Here is a 20,056-nt window from a genome sequence, read left to right on the forward strand (position 1 = left end):
TATGCGTCGCCGCCTGAGTAGACCAGTCCTTGCACGCATTATAATAGTCAGCCATTCTGGATTCACCTGAATGAGAATTAGTATTGGGAGAAGAGCACTCTTACTTTGGAATACCATGTTTGTTTTAGAATGAGAAACTAAGCAGGGGAAAAATAAAGTTAAACTGGAGGTTTCTGTTGTTGTCGTAATTTACAAACCAACAACGGCAGACTACGGGAGCCGTCCTGCCGGGAGGTTGGCCGCACCAGAGGCAGCCAGGCCCCCGAGGATGACGAGTCTGTTCAGGCGCAACAGCAGCAATGGAGGCTCCAGAAGCAGCGGGGACAGCAATGGACAACTCAACAACAGCAGGCCCAGCAGGCAGGTCCGACGCCTGGAGTTCAACCAGGCCATGGAGGACTTCAAGACCATGTTCCCGTCTATGGATTACGAGGTGATCGAGTGTGTGCTGCGCTCCAACAACGGCGCTGTGGATGCCACCATCGACCAGCTTCTCCAGATGAGCGTCGACGGACACGGCTCAGATGACAGCTCGGACTCGGATGACAGCATCCCACCTGAGGTCGGTGGAAAGTCTCGAAGGGAACAGACGAATGATTCCGCTGGGATCTTGAAAAGTAGCGAACGAGTGACTGTGAGGCACAGAGCTTAAGCTGCACCACGTGTTTCCCCTCTAGATTCTCGAGAGAACGTTGGAGCCCGACAGTTCCGACGAGGAGCCACCTCCTGTCTACTCTCCACCGGCATATGATATGCACATTTATGACAGAAAATACCCAGAATCCCCACCAATACCTCCACCAAGGTAAGGAAGGTAGTCGAGGCTTATGCACCCATCATAAGAGCTACCGTTCTCAAATCGGTGTGCGCTTCTGATTTTATAAAGTGGAGGGATTGTAAATGGATTAAAAAAACAAAGTGAGAATGCATTCCATTCCTCTGGCTAATTAATTAAAAAAAGAGGAATCTAATCTTACCAATAAACTTTATATTATGCACTTGCAATAACTATTAAACAAGTATTACACCAATATCTACTCAATAATCGCTTCTGTCCAGATTCTTGTCATAAATTCCACATTCTTGTCTTTTAATCCGGGTTCTCAGTTTTGAACCCTTCATTGCCTCGTTAACGAAGCAAGGCGGCTGTAGATAAACCGTGTTTTAAGTCTGACTCCTGGTTTGTCTGTTAAATGAAGTTTTATTTTCTTGGAGGTCGTCGGCGCCTCTTCACAGGCGAATGTCACTTGGGGAAAATCCGGTCGTTTTTCAAAATAAAACGCCTTTTAGATGCTAATAATCGATATAACGGAAATTGTATACATTAGTTATTCTTTCTGTGCGGCCCGGTAACAGATGCCTCACGGACCGGTACCGGGCCGAGGCCCGGTGGTTGGGGACCCCTGCTGTAAACCACTAACTGGTTATTGAATCCAACGATTGACGAGACAGTCAAACCTCGCATGTTCATTATTGGGGTTTAATTCAAGCAGCTCAGATATCTGGAGGGTTTCCCTCATCCTGAATAGTCGAGTTGCTGAATAACGCAATGCTAAGGAATGAATGAAACCACAAAGGGTTAAAAACAAAGGTTTTTGTTTCTTTATCCATCAATCCTTTGGACACTTAAAAAAAAAAAAAAAGATGCATTTTCATGTATCGTTTTGCGTGTTGATGCTAAACTTGGTATTGACATCAAAGCTAACCGGTTGTGTCGACGTGTTTCTCGCTTTAAATCATTCACTGGAATCAAAAGTTGGACGACGTCGCTCACACAGCTGTGTGTTTTTCCTCGCTGATCTGTCGCAGGTTTGAAACGGCGCCACCTCCAGGTCACCAGCTGGTTAAAAGCTACCGGAACTGGAACCCTCCGATGCTTGGAACGCTCCCGGAGGATTTTCTCCGCATCCTGCCGCAGCAGCTCGACTGCGTAAAGGTAAACGGCACAAAAAGCAGCATGCACGTGTTGGTTGGGGTAACCTGACTTTAACCTCCTGAGACCCAGCCCTTTGACATGTTCTCTGTAGTGGACAAAATGTCCACTGAGGACGCATTTCAACGGGCTGGGTTACGCCCCCTCAAACAGCCGAGGTGGCGTTTTCTCATGCCTCCTCTCGGAAAGACGGTCTCTGCGAACCACATCCTGAATTCTTCCTGGAATAACGAGCATTGTGTTCTCTGGGCTGAATGGCACTCAAAGAGTTAAAGAGTTCCTTTATTTTGCCGATCGCATCCTGGCCGGACCTTTATGGGCATGCGATTGTTAAAAACTGTAAGAAGGGTCACAGCTGCTAAGCAGGTTGGGGTTGGTAGTTTCTGACTATTCTGCCTGAAAATATACGGCTTGCAGATTCTGTAACTTCTTTTAAAACACTTCTGAAAACGTATTTATATAGATTGGCTTTTAATTGATTCCTCTATTTTAATTACTTTTCATTTATTTTATTTTAATTTTATTTTTTAACATTGTTTTATTTTATGGTTCTTGCTTTTGAACTGGGTACCTCGTCTCATCAATGTTGCATTTAAAAATCTGTTTTGCTTATTGATTATGTATTTTTATGTTTTGTATGGTTCTTGTTTATTTTTTATTGTCTGTAAATGAGTTTTATTTCTAGAAAAGTGCTATATAAATAAAACATATTATTATTATTCTCAAGTGCTTCACAGCCAAATGACGCCAGTTCGTACTAGAACCAATAACCTCTGTGGTGTTCACAGAGCAGTGCATGCCAGCCTTCGCTGCCATCGTCCTCCTCCGTTTCTTCAACGAGCCTCTCCGGATCCGGATCAGGAGCGGCAGGGACGGCCGCACGTACGGGTTTGCCAGCGGGAGCGTCGGAGCAAGACAGGAAACTGAAGCAGTACCTGGAAGACGAGCGCATCGCCCTCTTCCTGCAAAATGAAGAGTTTATGAGAGAGCTGCAACGTAACCGGGAGTTTCTCCTCGCTTTGGAGAGAGGTATGAGCATATGGGCCGGTCTCCACAGCGAAGGCACGAGGCCCGAGTCGGCAGCGGCACTGCTTTTAGTGCTGTCGGGTTGTAAAGGATCGCTGTCTTTGGAAATGGGAAGAAGAAATAATACACACGTATTGGATGCTAATCTGAACGATTTAATTAGCGCAAACGGCAACGATCATGTTTTTATTCCTGACCCAGTTTTGGTTCACGCCCTGAGAGTTTATCGTCTTTGACTCCGGTCCTGTTAAAAAAAAATGTAGCGAGAAATGGCGCCCCCTGCCTGATGATGATGAATATATTTATTAGATAGAATGTTAGAGTACAAGTACAGTCACACAGTAGCATGTATTACAGTACAAGTACAGTCAAACATCCTGTCTAAGAGGAGCATTTCAAAAAAGCCCTTGCGGTCTTGTTTCCGTTGAAAGTCCTTCATACATAAATCATCCGCAATTAACAATACAAATTTAACAATACAAAAAAAAATAAAACCAATATTAAATTACTCAATTGATGCAACGTAACATTAGAAAAATAAAAATAAAATGATTTTACACCGCCAGTGCAAACTAACAATTAATCTAAAATAAATTACACCACTGATGCAAAATGACAATGAATGACAATAAATAACTTACATAAATTACAATAAATTACTAAGGCAATTAATATGTGCAACGTAGGTGGACAAAAAAAAGGAGGGGGGGGTTTAATCCGGAGAGTCGTGATGACTATCTCCGTTTATGTCCCCCTGAAAGGTGTATCTTTAGGGCCGTTTTGAAGGAGGCCAAAGAGGTGCATGTTTTGAGGGCGGGAGTCAAACCGTTCCACCCTTGGGTGGCTGTATTGTAAAAAGATGATTTACCCATGTTGGTCCTATAGGAGGGGGTAATCAGGTTGTTGTTTGAGCTCCCTCTAGTGTTGTGGCTGTGGGTGTCACTAAATCTGTGGAGGTGTTCCGTCAGGTATGCAGGGATTGAGGGGACTGAGTGCAGAGCTGCATTGACTATTTTAAATGCCAATCCCATTTTGAGCTGTTTAACCCTGTCTTCTACCCTGAGCCATTTTAGGCTAGCAAAATGTCCAGGAAGAACACGGGTTGCGTTTCAAGATGAAAGAACGTCTTGCCTTTCGCCTTTTAGCACTGTAACGTTGGCCGCTGTCAATGCTGATGGGTCGCTTTGTTTTGTTTTCACACTTTGCTTTTGCTTTCCTTTAGCAAACTTGGACTCGGCAAAAATATAAATGCAGCATTTGGCTGAAAAGATCTTGGACTTTGTCCAAGCACAAAAAAGGTTTATTCCCCTCAAATTCTGTTCCCAAATTTGTTTTAATCTGTGTTAATGATGAATTGATCCACCTTAACTGTGTCTGTAGTGTTTTGAGTTATCTTGGTGACGGAGAGAGAAACTTTTCACAGTTTTAAAATCAAGGATCTTTTGTTTGCATCTTTTAACATCATAACCAACTAAAGAATGTCAAATAAATATGGTTGAATATACACGAGGCACATTGTTTTGGGAAAGGGCGGCTTCATACTGTATCGTGTTTGTGGAATAATGATTGTTGCAATTCAGGCATTGCCGATTGGAGCTAAACGTGATGTAGAAGATGAACAGCTGCCTTTCCTGGTAACAACGAAGCGGAGTTTAAAACGGCTTCCTTGCACGCCGGTGGAGCTTCATGCAGTTTAAACATTGCACCGTTGCACCGGAGCCCATCACATCCTCCTTCCTCTCGTAACATCTGCTCTCTCTGCAGATCGCTTGAAGTATGAATCAAAGAAATCAAAGTCAAATCATTCGTCTGGCACGGAGAATTCCACAGGTAGATATTCCTCCTCCAGCCTATTGGAACTGTTTCTTTGCAAACTGCGCCTGACTGTGTGAAGTCTCGGTCCGGCAGGCCTCGCCCTAATCCCAGCTCAGATTAAGGAGGTGTGGCTTCCTGTGTCTGCTTGCAGGAGAACAAGACTCTGCAGCTTCAACGGAGGCCGTATCGGACGACGCCCTGTTCAGAGACAAGCTGAAGCACATGGGGAAATGTAAGCTTCCCGACTGCTAGCGACGTCGCTGTGTCGTATAAATAGCTGCTTCAGCACGTTTTATGGCCTCTGATGGTCTTCTCACCTTCAGCAACGAGAAAGAAGCTGTTTGAAATTGCCAGAACGTTCTCTGAGAAGACGAGGAGGAAGTCAAAAAGGAGGCTTCTCCTGAAGCACCTCTCGTATCCTTGGCTTCACCGCTAACACATCCTGCAGCCGAGTTTGTGTCTCCAGTTGAAATCTCGTCTTTACTCGTAGCGGACGAAATAAAACGCGATCAATCAAAAAATTGAATTTTCTCTATTTTTTTTTTTTTTTTTCCTTTCCTCGTTAATCTGGAATCCCGACAGAAAGTTTGTCCAGATTCTATTCCCATTATTTTTCAACGTTTTGGGCTCTCATGCATCTGAAGGTGTCTGTCGTGGATGGATTCTGTCTTCCAAGGCTGGAGTTTTGTCTTTCTTAACGGAGCTCCTTTCCAGATTGGGCACGGCCAACTCTACGGCCAATCTTCTGGACAACGTCGAGGGAAACCCCTGTGGTAAGATCTGCATGTCTCCCAGGCAGCGGGGCCGATAACTGGTCCGGTCCCACACGAGACCATCAACGCCTCTGAAGTGCAGCTTCATCCATGCATTGTGCATGTCGGTGGATTTAAGAGAACGAACCTCCTCGTGGGAGGACGGTTCACCTTGGTGCTGTCCCTCAGTTGAAAACTAAAACCAGTACAGCAAGCATTTAAGAACACCACAGGTGACCTTTTTTTTTTATGAATGGTTTTCCTTTCTGGGATCGGCTCATAGATTCCGGCGTGTGCTCACACACACCCAGAAAAACAAGGATACAGCAAACCGTTTTACGGATTCATGTCAGAAAACATGTTAATCAGAAATAAAATGATGTGGAAATGTATCACGCCCGAGTCCCCAAACTCTGAAGAGATAAAGTGATGGCGCACCTAAACCAAACTCTACAGGCTATGGTGGAACCTGTCGCAGGTATTATCTTTAAAATACCTGCCTATCTATGGAAAGATGCGTCTTTCAGGTTGGGCATTAAACACGGCGATAAAGAATTTCTTTGTGATTCGTGTGTATATTTTGGAAGCCCTCCCAAAATGATTATGCCTGCTTTATTGTCCGTGTCCTGCTGTCTGTCTGCGTGTTGGACGGGTCCAGCCTGATAAAAATCACACCTGCATCGGGGCTGTCCGTGGGATCGGACCTGAAGCGTCTATCGCATCCGTTTTGTGACTGTTTATTTCTGTGAAGCGTGGAGAAAGTTTCCCTTAACGGTGCCACGACTTCTGTTTTTGTGTATTAATATAAACACAAGTATTCCAACCATCAGCCTGAAGTGTGTGTGTGTGCGTGTGTGTGTGTGTGTGTGTGTGTGTGTGGGGGGGGGGGTTAATAAGAATCACCTCTCAAGGTGCAGCCTGACCCCGGACCGCTTTCTGTTGACCTGACTTCCTGCTGTAGTGTAAAAACGTAAACGTAAACGTGCCTTACTTTCTGCTCTTGTTGTTTTCGTGACTGCTCAGAGGAGGACGGCCACCCGAGAAGACCGAACACTCAGGAAGTCAACGAACAAGTCGATTAGCCGATGTCAAGGTAAGAGCAGTGAGCTCTCCAACGTTGTGACGTGGTCGGTTCAGCGTGACGGCCGCATCGGGATGGGACGAGCTTCCAGGCCCTTCTGTTCCGTTATTGTCGACTCATTTTCCCAAACTCTCCTCTGCGTTTCAGATGCTCCCATGCTGCACCATATCAGGGTTACCATGGCGAGGGCAGCACAACCCCTTTCATCCCCGTTTAACCCCTTTCTAATCCAAACCAGCTAATATAAGACCCAGCCGTGGGTGGAGGCCCCCTCCCCCGCCCTTCCCTTTGTCCCAGGAGGAATTTCACTTTTCCCAGCTTTGGGAAAAGTGTCTGGAAATATATTTTCTGTTTTGTAACAACTATTTCTTAATGGGCTCCTTCAGTCCACTGAGAGAGTCCAGTGTCGAGACGAGCTTCTCTGTACAAACCTGTAACTTTTTTTACTCCTGTACATGCTGGTAATTTCAGATCCAAAGTGTGTGCGCTCCTTTTTATACGGTAAACGATGTAGACTTTTTGTTTGTTTTGGTTGTGTAATCATCATTGTCTGTTAGCAAGATAACTCAAGGAAGTTACAGACAGATCTTGATGAACCTTTCAGGAGATGTTGGGAAATGTTACCAGGAACAGATTATTACATTGTGGTGATGGTCCAGAAGAGATTCTGGATCAGTTTGAAATCTTTGGTTACATTGAAGTCAATGGAGATTCAAAATCTGTTCCTTAATATCTTTGTTGATTATTGATTGATGCTTATGGAATTCGACCCAGTCATGTAGGGTGGGGGTCTCTATCTCACCACCGAATCTCATCTGGATCGGATCCAGAATGGACTCAGTAAAGCAATATTTCATTTTAACATTAAAACCCATTTATGGATTTAAAAATCAGGTAAAAAAATCAACTCTGATTCACTTTTACTTTTCCTGGTTGGTGTGTAAAGATACCAAAAACAATTTAGAACCTCGTGGTGCTGATCCAGATCACCATGTGGACGGTGTAGATCCAGTTAGGATGGGAATGGGCAGCTTGGCGGAGGTCTGCGCTCTCTGAGTGATTTTCTAGTTTTTATTTTCCTGTTCCACCACCGGGGCACTTTATTCCCATTTCACCGCTGTTACTGCGTCACAGAGGTGCCAGACTGACGCCCCATTACGCCTTCATCACATTCAAGTAGAACAGTTATAATAGAATACATGTATGTCTCTTTTAGCTGCAGCAAAGGGACATATGTCATCTACCTCCCACCCGTTCGGCCACGGGGGGGGGCCTCTCCGGAGTTAAATGGCGTGTCTGCAGTAGAAATGTGTGTGTCCGTCCAGCTGTGACAGCGGCTTCAATTAAATCTGTGATTTTATAACTGTAATAATATTCTGTTAAACCTCCAGAGCTCAAGCTTTAAATTTAAATAGATATTTGTGATGACATGGCAGATACCGGTCCGGCTGCGTTCACATATCAGTTTCTGAGTGAAGGAGACCGTTCAGTGTTATTTACTGTCTATGATGGTATCATGTTCATTGATTTCTGTGTCAATGTAGCATTTGAATCGCAACGCCTGAAGCGTGACAAAACCAAACCGAGGTTTTCATGTCATCATTTCTACTTTCATGTGTTATGTGTCGATGTGAAACTAGCATGGAGTACAGATTGTTGTAAAAGTGAGATGCAGCCCGGTTATACGAAGAGGGATGCAAAAAGGGAGTGCTGCGGACAGAAAAGTGTGTGGTGCGACGTTTCCAGGGCAACGCCGTTTTGAAATTAACTTTCAAACTGTGAAATCACACTTCTTCCCTGTTTTTTAATCCTACAAAAAAGTATTCAATAAATGCTTCTGAATTTTCTGTTATCTGTCCTCATTGATTAAGACACCAAAGTGCATCATCATCAACAGGGTGTCGTTCAGACAGATGTGGCAGATGTGATATGCCTCTGCAGACAAAAAGGAAGTGCTACCGATTCACCGTCATGCTTTGAACATAAAGAGAATGGAGTGGCTGTAAAACATTCATATATAGAGGGGAAAGGGGAATAACGATGTAGCAGGAAAAATACAGCTGGATTAAAACTGATATCAGTCGGACTATTTAGAGTTCAAATATTTCAGCAGAAAATGGAATACCTCAAGGGAGCATTGCGAACCCACTACTATTTTTCAGCCATGGATGGTACATGACTTTTTTGGAAATATAAGTCAATGTTTGTATTTGTTGATAAAGTTTTGTGGAGAATATGGAGTATCTGATCAAAAATATTTCAGGAGACAATCGGGGAAGTCAAACAGGCGCTAGAATGGGGTCATGATTGGAGCATCGATTGATGAATGCTGCCCTCACGTGGTGTCGGAATTATGGGAAATACTTGTCGAGTCGAAAAGTGCACATGAACGTCCCCTAATGTTGTATTTTGTATGGAGAACTGGGAATTGACGGAGAGCGTACGAAGAGTTGTGAACAATATTAATGCTAATGTCTGGATAATTAAAACAAAAACCTACCGTTTGGTTTTTGATGCGTCCTCTTCTTGTTGTAGCAGATTAATTAATAGGTCTAAAACAGTTTTCCTCACGCAACAGAGCGAAATGAAGTCCGTGTCCGCCATGATTTATTTATTTTTATTGTATTTTTTGTATGACAACAGAAGCGCGTGAACAGGATGCACTGATTCCGGTAAAGTAAAGGTTCATCTTTCCCAGAGCACTTGAAGGCACCGTTAGCTCAATGTCGATTCACACTCCAATTCAGCAGGTGGCGCTAACGCAGGAGGGGAAGAGGAAGAGGAGGAGGAAGCAGACCCTTCCGTCGGTTCGGTATCTGTTCGGTTCGTCCAGAGGCCAGATGGCGGGCAGCAGGCTGGAGAAGTTCGGGACGGTTTTCACACGGTACGTGTTCACACGGGCTTCGGTGATTTCATTCACTTCAGACAATGTGCTGCCTTTATCTGACCTTGGGGGGCGGGGCTTGACGGAGGTGGAGGTGCTGCAGAAACGCGCGGATGTTTGAGGAAAGTAGAATTAATTATTATAAAATAAACTTATGAAGGAATCACGAGAACGTGGCTCGTGTTTCCTGATTGCTACGTCATCAAAACGGCCTGCCCTTTAGTTTACCACGTCACAATGTCAAAGGATGACTCAGCAGAATGTTGAGCCGGCTTTTGGGGGGTTGGGACCTCAGACCGGCTGCCTCAGCATCAGGACCGGGACACCGATGTGACATTTTTTTTTAAACTTTCGGCTGATCGCTTCTTCCCGATCAGGTTTTGCTGTCATTGCTGATCGCATTGCTACGATGAATCCGCTGCTTGTGTGATCGCCAGGGTTCGAGATCTGGTCCGCGCCGGTGTCAGGAAGCCGACGGACGTCCCCATCTGGTACCACGTTTACGGGGCTTTCCCGCCTGTGAAAGACCCCCTCTACGTGAAACCACATTCCAAAGCCCATCTCGACCGGCGGGACGCCGTGCCCGAGATCTTCTACGAAGAGGATGCAGTTAGAGCGTGAGTGACGTCGTGCTTCTGTTTCATGGTGTGTCCTGTTGCTACTGTTGCTTTACACCACGTCGAATTTATTTTCTCAGTTGATAAGAATTGCAACCTAAACATCGTTTTTTTTTTTTCTCCGTCTTGCGTCTGAGGAAGCTGCGGACTAAAACTGACGATGTCGGCAGAATGGCAGCGATGTTGTTATGGACACATTAGATTGTTTTTAAGTGACGGGGACATCTGTGTCCCTGGACCCATACTTGATTCGATGCACAAACACAATTCCTGGATGCTCCTCGTTAAAGTGTGTCGAGCTGTAACCTCTGACTGCCTTTCAGGAAGTTCTACGAGCGGTTTACGGTGGAATCTGAAAGTTTGGATCTGTCCAATCCAAAATTCATTTCTACATGTCAGAGGTATTTTTTTTTTTCTTTTAGCAGTTTCTTCTGAAAAAATAATTTGACGATCATGACGTAGGGGTTACAGGGGGGGGGGGTCCAGAGCTGTACTAGAAAATCAACTCGACACTGTCGCTTCCATCCTGCAGGTTCGTAGACAAGTACACCGACCTGGAGCGCGGCAGCGACCTGGAGGCCGCTGATCTATTCCAGGAGACTGAAAAGGCTTTGTTTAAAGACGGCATCCGGCTGAGGAGAAGAGCAGCAAAACGTGTAAGATTCCTCGCACCATTATTAGTAGTGACGAGGACGGCCGCCGAAATATTAATAGGGGGGGGATCACGAGTCACTGAAATGATTGGCTTCTGCTGCATATGGAAAATATTGTTCTGTTGCATGGGGGGGGGGGGAAGTCCTACTAAAGTTCTTACAAATTTAAAGGCAACACAACCAATATGTTGCGTTATTTAATATACAAGTTGAATATGGGGTGGCGTAGTGGGTAGCGCGTGGGTTCCTTCCTACCGCTAAAAACATGCAATTTGGGCGAATTGATCACGTCAGCTTGTCCGTAGCGTGTGCATGAGCGGTTGTCTCTCTGTGTGGGCCACGTGAGGCGCTGGCGACGCATCCGGGGTGTACCCCGCCTCTCGCCTGTAGACGGCTGCGATGGACGGAATTAGCGTTCAGACATATTTTGGTGGGTGACGAGCCCCCAAAACCTGCAGGCGCCTCAATATGAAGACCGTTCTCTTCTTCTTCTTCTCGCTAGCTGCTAACTGCTGCTAATTGATGGTTACTTCCTGGTGCTTTTAGGTGTGGGTCCATTATCTGAAGCGGGTTGGGTGTGCGGCATGAGTCAGCATGGTGACGTTGTAGCGCTAAGAACAAAGGCTTAGCTCTGAGGCTACCTCTGCTCCGAGGCGAACATCTGGGCCCAGATGATCGATGTGCTGAGCTGATAATCGCTGAACTCGTTTTTCGTCCTGCAGGAGCCAAAGCCCCCGGATCTGCTGCGGCAGGTGATACTAGAAGGCATTTCGGCAGAGCAGCCGTCTGTCGCAGCCGATGGCGAGGACACGGCGGACCGCGACGCACCCACCCGTTCGCCCGCAACGTAGAAGACGACGATTCTCCACGTGCCGCCGTCATGGCGTATAGCTGCCTGTTTCTGTCTGCTGTTCAGCCGGATTCAGAAACACTTCTTATTGACGTCGCTGCGGAGGATGGATTGTTTGTTAATTAGGTGGACAAAACATAAGAAATATCTCCAATATGAAGTCCAGCCCAACATCTCGTCAGGGTTTCTTACAGAGGTGTGTGTGTGTGTGGGTGTGGAACAATAAAAATATGTAGAAATGAAACGTTTCTCAGTAATGTGAGGTTTTGCCTTTTCTGCCAGCTTTCATTCAAATTGATCAAATCTGTGGGTCGTCTAAATCCGATGAGATTTTAAGGGGATAAGTTTTCGGTACCTTATTTTTATTGTCATCGAAAATGATCTCGTCTCAATTTCACAACATACAAACAGGAGAGTCAAATCACGTCAGTGTGTTAGCGGCCTCAGAGTCAATGCTTTAGATTTCAGTTTAACCCTTTAAAGCCCGCCCTATCAAGTCATCTTCAGAGAACTGTAATTTGTGGAAAATAAGGTCTTAATGGAACCTTCTGACAAATTTGTCAAAAAAAACATACAGTGCTCTAATTTATGTAAATTTGGCAAAATCCAGATTTATTTCCCCCCATGGAAAATGCAGATACAAGTGTTGGCTTGAACGGGAGGGGCGCCTTCCGAAGGAGAAGTCTGAAAATCCTGAAAGGCCATGGCCCATGTGTATCAATATGTTTGGCAATAAAGGGTTAAACAGCCAAGTGTTTCTAGTTTCTCCTGCAGACCGAGGCGATCGAGTTTATTGCTACGATGCAGCGGCACGTTCCTCCACATATTTAAATGGATAAATGAGGCATTGCTCCGGCGCATCCTGGGACGGAATGAGCACGGACTGCAGATATAAAGCGCTGAACTGATCGGCAGGGCTTTATTTTATTTTGTATTTTTTTATCAGAATGTAACCGGATGATTGGATGTAATTGGGTAGGCAGGTGTGGGAGGGAGCACCTGTGGCCCATTTACCACTGGTTGGGGGGGGCGTATATAGGTGCTTCCCCTCCCTCGTTCCAGGGTCCCCATTTGTGGTTTCCCCGTCTCGAAGGCAGGTTGGCCGTAGGCCGTCACTGCAGTGTCTCTCATTTTCTTTTGTTTTTAGAGTCTTAAATAAATATTTTGAATCAGTAACTGCCGTGCTGGTCTTCACTGTAAGCGGACCTGTGGGTGGGGAAACCCGCTAAAACGAGCTGGGAACCCGACGGAACACAAAATAGATCTTTAGGTTGAAAGTCCTAAAGTGGCGTTGTTGGCAACATTTCGTTTAGCCCCATATGCCCGACGCCACAAGACGATAACTCAAGCCGAAGTTGTAGATTTGGAGGCCGAGATTTTTCTGTTTTTCATGTCGGGTCAGAAAAGCTGCAGAGTTCCTTCGACAATAGTTTTTTTTTTTTTGGTTCATCCCTGGTTCCCACAGCAGGGCGGTTCATTGAGATGTTCGGCCGCCATCCTCCAGTGGACGGGGTGGTTCTTGGGGTCTGGCAAACCGCCGGAGGTGGTGGCTGGGTGGATGGCACCACGACTGCTCAGATGTTGCAATTCCTGACGGAGATAGTCGAACACCCGCGATGCAGTGAACGGGAGCGGTGCCTCTATCCGGTGTTCCTGATGTTGATCTCTCTTCCCACCCGAGGGCAATTAAGTCAGGAGAAACAACAAAGAGTGGCGCAGGAGCTTCGTGACATCATGCCGGCTCTCACCCGAATGCTGACTACCTCGGACGTACCTCTCACATAGCAGAACTTCGGGCGATTTGTGAACGACAACAACGCAAATGCTGTCATGCAGAGGCGGCTCCACCAAGCCCCAGTGCAGGCGGTGCGTCTCCGCGCTCTCCTAGCTCAGGCGGCAGGATCCGGGTTGACTTCACTTGATATCACCGCCGAGGCATTCCATGAACACCCCGACTTCGACTGCCACATTGTGGCTCGCTGGTATCCGGATCAGTGGGATGCAGTGAAGGAGGCTCTACGTCAGGTAGACGGCAGGATCTATTACGGGTTCCGTAACGATCTCGGGATGGTCCGTGCTACTCAGTTCCGGCAGGTCACCTGGATCGGACGAGAGCTCCTCACGGCCTTCGGCAATGTGTCCCTTACGAAGTTCCGCGGCGTGATCGCAGATGCCCGGCGAGTGGACCGCCTGAAACAGATGATCAAGGACTATCAAGAACACACCATCCAAGACGACAACACAGGCCCACGAACCGCAGAAGAGCGTAGGGGGCTTCAGACCATGATGGGTCTGGTGAGAGCGCATCCATGTGTCGCGCTGGTGTTGGCCAGCATGGAGGGCCACGGCAACCCGCGAACTCCGGGTCATCAGGGCGTTGACAACATCGGAGCCCGCGGCGCTGCTGGTCAGGCCCAAGATGCTGCCGCAGGTGATGACAGCTCCGATGATGAGCAGTCCGACAGCCCAGCAGGAGCAAATGGTATTTGAGGAGATGACACTCTTGAGAGAAGTTGTGATTTTTCTCTTAATGCATGTTCGATTGCAGTTTTAGGTTTGTTCAATTTAACCTCACCCTAGTTTGATTCTAGCTAAGTGTTCCACACAGTGTGTTCTTATATATCCACGGAGACAATCCGATGTTAACTTTTTAGCATTAGTACATTTCTACTAATCGTTCTCAAAAGAAAAGGGGAGACAAGGCAGTGACAGTCTACGGCCAACCTGCCTCTGGCGGGGAAAACACAAAGACGGGAGCGGGGGAAGGGAAGCACCTATATACGCCCCCCCCCAATCAGTGGCAAATGGGCCACAGGTGCTCCCTCCCACACCTGCCTGCCTAATTACATCCCATCCGGTTACACACGCGTCGACGTGGGAAAGTGATTCAGGCCAATGTTCACGCATGTTGTGGTCAAACAGGGGGATTCGGGTTTTGAACGCATGTCCAGTGTTTGTTATCTTTTAACAGAACGGACTTTTTCTAATAAAGAGAAAATATTTTATTTTTTCTCAATTATTTGGGCGCACGTACAAAATGGCAGAACCCGCGAGAACCGGCGGATCGCCCGTCTGGAGCCGGAACCTGCTCAAACACCACGTCAATCAGCTGATCGGAGGAAACACACGCACGTCACACGAGCCCTGAAAATAAATGTTACATCAATTCAGATCATGTTTGTGTTGTTCATCTTAAGTCATCAGGAGACTTATGAATGAACATATGAGCTCGCGCTCTAACTTTAATGTCGCCGTCTCTATAAACGTTCCTCATGCTTCATCCGTGATCCTGCAGTGCCCCCTACTGGTCACATAGCATATCACCATTACATATCAAGACAATGTTCTTCGTTTTGTTTTTATTGTAAAATGTCTGGTTTATTTAAGGGTATCGCGGGGTGGACGGAACCATCGTGGGGGTCCCCCCACATTCAATTTAGAAACACGCAGAACGCAGGTATTGAAACACCTGTGGAAATCATTAGCATGGGCGTGCAGCAGTGTTACACGTTGTCGTTGACAAGCAGCGGTTCGTCCAGCTCAAAGCGTCAGTTGGTGGCGGAGGAATATGAAGCTGTCGAACCTGCAGACTCTCATTGTTGTCCAGGGAAGCAGAGAGTCAAGTCGCACAGCAGGAGAGAGAAAGAACAGAGAGATGGAGCCAAACACACAACATGAGTGGTGAGTGATCTCTGTCAGTCACGAGGATGTGCGTCGGTACTCGCGTGCACGGCGAGATGGAAGCGTGGAAAGTCTTGTTGAGTCCGTTTTATGTTGTTAATCTGTATGTCCTACTCTTAAATTTCCACCCTGTTAGTCTGAATTATGAAGAAAGTAAACCACATATGAAAAAATTCCAAAACATTCATTGATCCAGAGACTAAAGTCCTGTTTAAGTCTGGAGAGACCGATAGATAAGTTTGCTCTTTCATGGAGCTATGGCTAATTTAGTTATAACAATTCCACCCTGTTAGGTTTATAAACTTTCACAGTTCATTTCTCAATGCTAATTTTTATTGAAGTGCTTGAGCTCGACCAATACAAGTACCTGAAGGTTCAATATGTCATTTCACTGATACAATGTTAAAAACACAGAAAATGCATTCTTTTTTTCACAAAGGTTAGCGCACTGAAAAGTCACCAATAGCGAGGAATGACCCAACTTTGTTTTGGATGTTATTAATTGTGGATCAATAAGAGTTTATTTAGATAAAAAAAACTTCCTGTCCTGCAGTTTATTCAGGACAACGTTTCAGCCCAAACATTAACGCTGTTCCATGGATGAGCTAACGTTGATGTGTGTTGCCGGTTGCAGCAGCAAAGCGCCCGACCTCAGATATGAGAATGAACAGTCGGACCGTCCGGACCCACAGAACCGGAGTGAGGACAGGACTTCCCTGGAGGAGGTACTGAACATGGTGCTTGACATGGAGGAGGATCTGGGCACAGTGTCACCCAGCAGTGACCCACCAGAGGCGTGCCCCCCGGGGAACGTCCCTATTGCAGCCCACTGTTACCCCCCTGCTGCTCCACCACAGCACATGCCGGGTCAGATGGGTGGACAGAACCTCCAGACACCGGAGATGTCCTGGAACGCTCCACAGTTTGCTGCTCCTCCACCAACGGTAAGTCCAGCTCCGCAATTCACTTTCTTCTTCTACTTCAATGTAAATCTTTAAGGGGGGGGGGGCTGTGCCACGTTCTGCCACAGGCCGTGGTCTCCCAGTACGGCGCTCCTCCTCCAGATGGAGCCTCCAAATCCAAGACCAAACGGTGAGTTCCCTCTCTCTGGGCACTTTCATCCTGAATGGACTCTTCTTCATTCTCCAATTCAGACTAAAATGTCTTCTCCCAACACACGTTGAGAATCACTCTGTTGACTTGGGCGCCCTAAATGTGTGACAGGATTCGTACCTCCAGCAATTTGGACGACGGCGGTCCATATGTGAAGAAGCCTCCAAACGCCTTCATGCTGTTCCTGAGGGAGCATCGGCTGTTTGTGGACCCCAGCATCAGACGCCTGGGGAGTGGCGCCGTGAATGCAGCGCTGGGGCGGCAGGTAAGACGTTTAGTTTAGGACGTTTGGGACGCTCACATTTCATCAGTTTCGTCTAACAGCGAAATACGCTGCAGAAATGAAAGCCACGGTTTGGACAGAGGCTCCGTCTGCATCCATGCGTTTATAGCGCTGAGCAGAGATGAATCTTTTCCTGTGTTCGCTGCATCATCGCTGCATCATCATTGCGTGTGCTAGTGTGTGTTCCGCATTATGACCGACTGTGTGTGTTTGTCATCCGTCCACAGTGGAAGTCGCTGTCACTGGAGGAGCAAAATAAATTCTACGCTCAAGCCGAAGGAGAGAAATTACTGCACCTGCAGCAGCACCCAGAATGGACGGGAAAAAATAACTACGTGAGTAGCGTCACCACGACGACAACATCAGCACACACACACGGGTCGTCTGAGTCGAGATCTCACTGGACTTCATGTTTCTGTGCAGGGCAAGAAAAGGAAGAGAGAGAGGCAGGGAGTAACGAGCAAGATGCAGAGAGTGCAGTGACTGCGGTCTTTAAGCAGATGTAATTCATCTGCCTGACGACACAACTGTATATATTCTTTATTGTTATGTTGTAAATAATTTTTTCTTAAAGTCCATTTGAAATAAATTTTGTTGTTTAAATAGTTCAAATCTGGATTTTCTCATTTACTTATAATGGAGGATATGCATTCAAATTCACTCAGCAAAAATCCCGGTCATAAAGGGGTCCGAGATGCGCCATCATGAAAAATGTCTTCTGGATCTGATCCAGAATGAGGTCAGGAAAAATATTACATTTATTACAAGTCCATTTATTGATTCAAAAATCAGTTAAAAATACACATCAACACCCGATTCACTTTTACATTTCGTGGTTGGGTGTATAAAGATGCCGAGAACAATTTAGAACCTTTTGGTGACGATCCAGAGCATCCAGGAATGTTTAAATACATGACCGGGTTATTTATTTATTGTACCTTGGTGGAGTTTTTTGCATGCTTTCCTACTTATTATTATTGATCCCTACTCAGGAAACACAGTTGCTCTTTCCAGACATTAAACTGGAATGATTCTAGCTGAGCTCAGATTTACTGTTGATGTTGTTTAAGGCTTTATCTTGGTAGCCAAGCTCTTCCTCCACCCTGTTTGTGTTTATGTACTGATGCACCCCCCCGGCCCCATTCCTAAACCACCATCCACTGCTCAAATACCAGTCTGATCCAGCCCCCCCAGTCCCTATAAGGGAGATGGAGCAACTTCGTGACTCAGACGTAAAGATGGGGACTCATGACAGAAGGCGTGGTCCCGTTTTTAATCAACATGCCTCATTTTGTCTGCAGTAAACACACACACACAAAATGTTTCCACACTCAGAGGCTAAAGTGAAAATATGCTCACATTTTTGAAGAATGTTAAACAGCATTAGGGTTTTTTTTCTTTTTATATTTGGTTTTATTTTGTTAATTCATGTTGAATTGTTTTACTATGAGGTGAAACTTTGTCATCCGTCTTTGGCCAACTTCCTTTCTGTCCCACATCTTGTGCGCGTTGCTGCCGTTGCGTTTTGTTGGCTGGACTAATGATCAGGAGACGCAGGAGGGAGCCAGAATTGAATAACTGTTGCTTTCATCTTCAAATCTGTAATCTATAAAGATTTATGTGTTTATATTATTACTAGCTCCAGTCCTGGATCCAAACGACTCCCCTCATCAAGCCTCTGAATCACCGGAAGACAACAACACATCTGGCCTGGCGCGCTCCTGGCGTGCGTAAACGCTGCTATACTGTAGAAACTCCCTCATTGGCCGACGCCGTGACGCATTTACCCCTGATTGGCCCAAAGTTTTGGATTTGATCCAAAGTGCCGACCTTCTGGAGGTCCCATATAAACGATGAGCGCACGGCTCCGGAGCTCAGACTGAGAGGACCCGCACCGTGCTCGCTGCGCGTTTGGAGTTTTTCGGGATGGCGCCGTGCGTCACAGGTTCCCTGCTGGTGATGATGGCGTGCGGGCTACCCATGTGGAAGGTGACCGCCTTCATCGACTGAAACCTCGTGGTGGCGCAGTCTCTGGGACGGTCTGTGGATGTCCTGCGTGGCGCAGAGCACCGGCAGGATGCAACATCATCGTGGATTTTTACAGCCCGCAGGTGCCCCCGTTCAAGAAGAGGGGGATCGGGGCGGCTGCTGCTCGGTGGCACCCTGCTGTGCTGCTCCTTCTCTCGGGGGGTGAGAGGCGCGTATCCCATCAAATACGCGCCCACCAAGACGATCGCGGGGAGAGTTTGACAAGAGGCATTATGCGTAAACCCCAAACTGGTGCAAGTGCGTTAAAGAAGATGCTCCGGCGCATCCTGGGACGGAACGAGCACGGACTGCAGATATAATGCGCTGAACTGATCGGCAGGGCTTTATTTGATTTAGTATTTTTTTTATCAGACGATAACTCAAGCCGAAGTTGTCGATTTGGAGGCTGAGATTTTTCTGTTTTTCATGTCGGGTCAGAAAAGCTGCAGAGTTCCTTTGACAATAGTGTTTTTTTTTTTGTTCATCCCTGGTTCCCACAGTGATCCACGCATCGACGTGGGAAAGTGATTCAGGCCAATGTTCACGCATGTTGTGATCAAACATGTAGTGTTTGTTATCTTTTAACAGAACGGACTTTTTCTAATAAAGAGAAAATATTTTATTTGTCTCAATTTGTCATTTATAACCTCATGTAGCCGCTATTCAGCCCTCTGTAGTCATTTATGTCTGAAATGTCATTATTAAAGAATGAAAATTATGTTGTCAAAACTATATCCAGTCACCAACTTTATTAGAATGGTTTAATTGAAAAAAGAAATACTAATATTTAAAGAGGTAATTTAGCAAAGGTTCAACCTAAATGTTGAAATTATTTACATTTCTTGTGAATACACAACTTTATCAATGAGGACAAATTGTCCGCTCTCGTGTCTCGTGAAGCCACGCATCTGAACTGGTCTCCCAAAGTCAACAGCAGAATCACACTGATTGGCCGGTTTGTCGTTTCTAGTGAGTTCATGCACTGTGTTGGTTTTGTTCTTTGAAGAAGGTGATGTTCATGCACGATTCATTTTGTGCACCATTAAACAATCATATACCTATGTCTTGAATTTGAAAAAAACCCCCATATGTTTGTTTTCACTAAAGAAGGGTTTGGTGAATGCGCATATCAAACTGGTGGGGTTCGGTACCTCCAACAAGGTTAAGAACCACTGCCCTAAGGACTGTGTTGTCTGGAGCCAGGTGCATCAGGCATCAGATGAAAATCGACAGCAGAACTCTAGATTTGGTCGTTGTTTTCTCTGTGGCGTCTGCGTCGCCTTGCCGACAGAGAGAGACAGAACGGGAATGCTGTAAGCGCCAATGGCGTCGTTAGGCCT

At 46.2% G+C, this 20,056-nt stretch overlaps 2 protein-coding genes across 2 annotated transcripts; both read left to right on the forward strand.

The window, feature by feature from the left end:
* The first annotated feature begins 268 nt into the window (after positions 1 to 268).
* LOC137901402 (CUE domain-containing protein 1-like) lies at positions 269 to 8,437 on the forward strand. Its single transcript, XM_068745428.1, has 10 exons — positions 269 to 562; positions 678 to 805; positions 1,810 to 1,936; positions 2,722 to 2,962; positions 4,724 to 4,789; positions 4,926 to 5,006; positions 5,098 to 5,188; positions 5,489 to 5,547; positions 6,550 to 6,619; positions 6,755 to 8,437. Exons 1-9 carry the CDS (start codon positions 269 to 271, stop codon positions 6,606 to 6,608), a joined length of 1,146 nt encoding a protein of 381 aa, XP_068601529.1. The 3' UTR covers positions 6,609 to 6,619; positions 6,755 to 8,437.
* Positions 8,438 to 9,366: 929 nt separating this feature from the next.
* On the forward strand, positions 9,367 to 12,359 carry mrps23 (mitochondrial ribosomal protein S23). The gene is made up of 5 exons (XM_068745511.1): positions 9,367 to 9,491; positions 9,929 to 10,108; positions 10,432 to 10,509; positions 10,641 to 10,764; positions 11,484 to 12,359. The coding sequence occupies exons 1-5, from the start codon at positions 9,448 to 9,450 to the stop codon at positions 11,610 to 11,612; spliced, it is 555 nt and encodes a 184-aa protein (XP_068601612.1). The 5' UTR covers positions 9,367 to 9,447; the 3' UTR covers positions 11,613 to 12,359.
* Positions 12,360 to 20,056: the final 7,697 nt, after the last annotated feature.

This window comes from Brachionichthys hirsutus, chromosome 11 (assembly GCF_040956055.1).
Source record: "Brachionichthys hirsutus isolate HB-005 chromosome 11, CSIRO-AGI_Bhir_v1, whole genome shotgun sequence".
NCBI classification, from domain to species: Eukaryota; Metazoa; Chordata; class Actinopteri; order Lophiiformes; family Brachionichthyidae; genus Brachionichthys; species Brachionichthys hirsutus.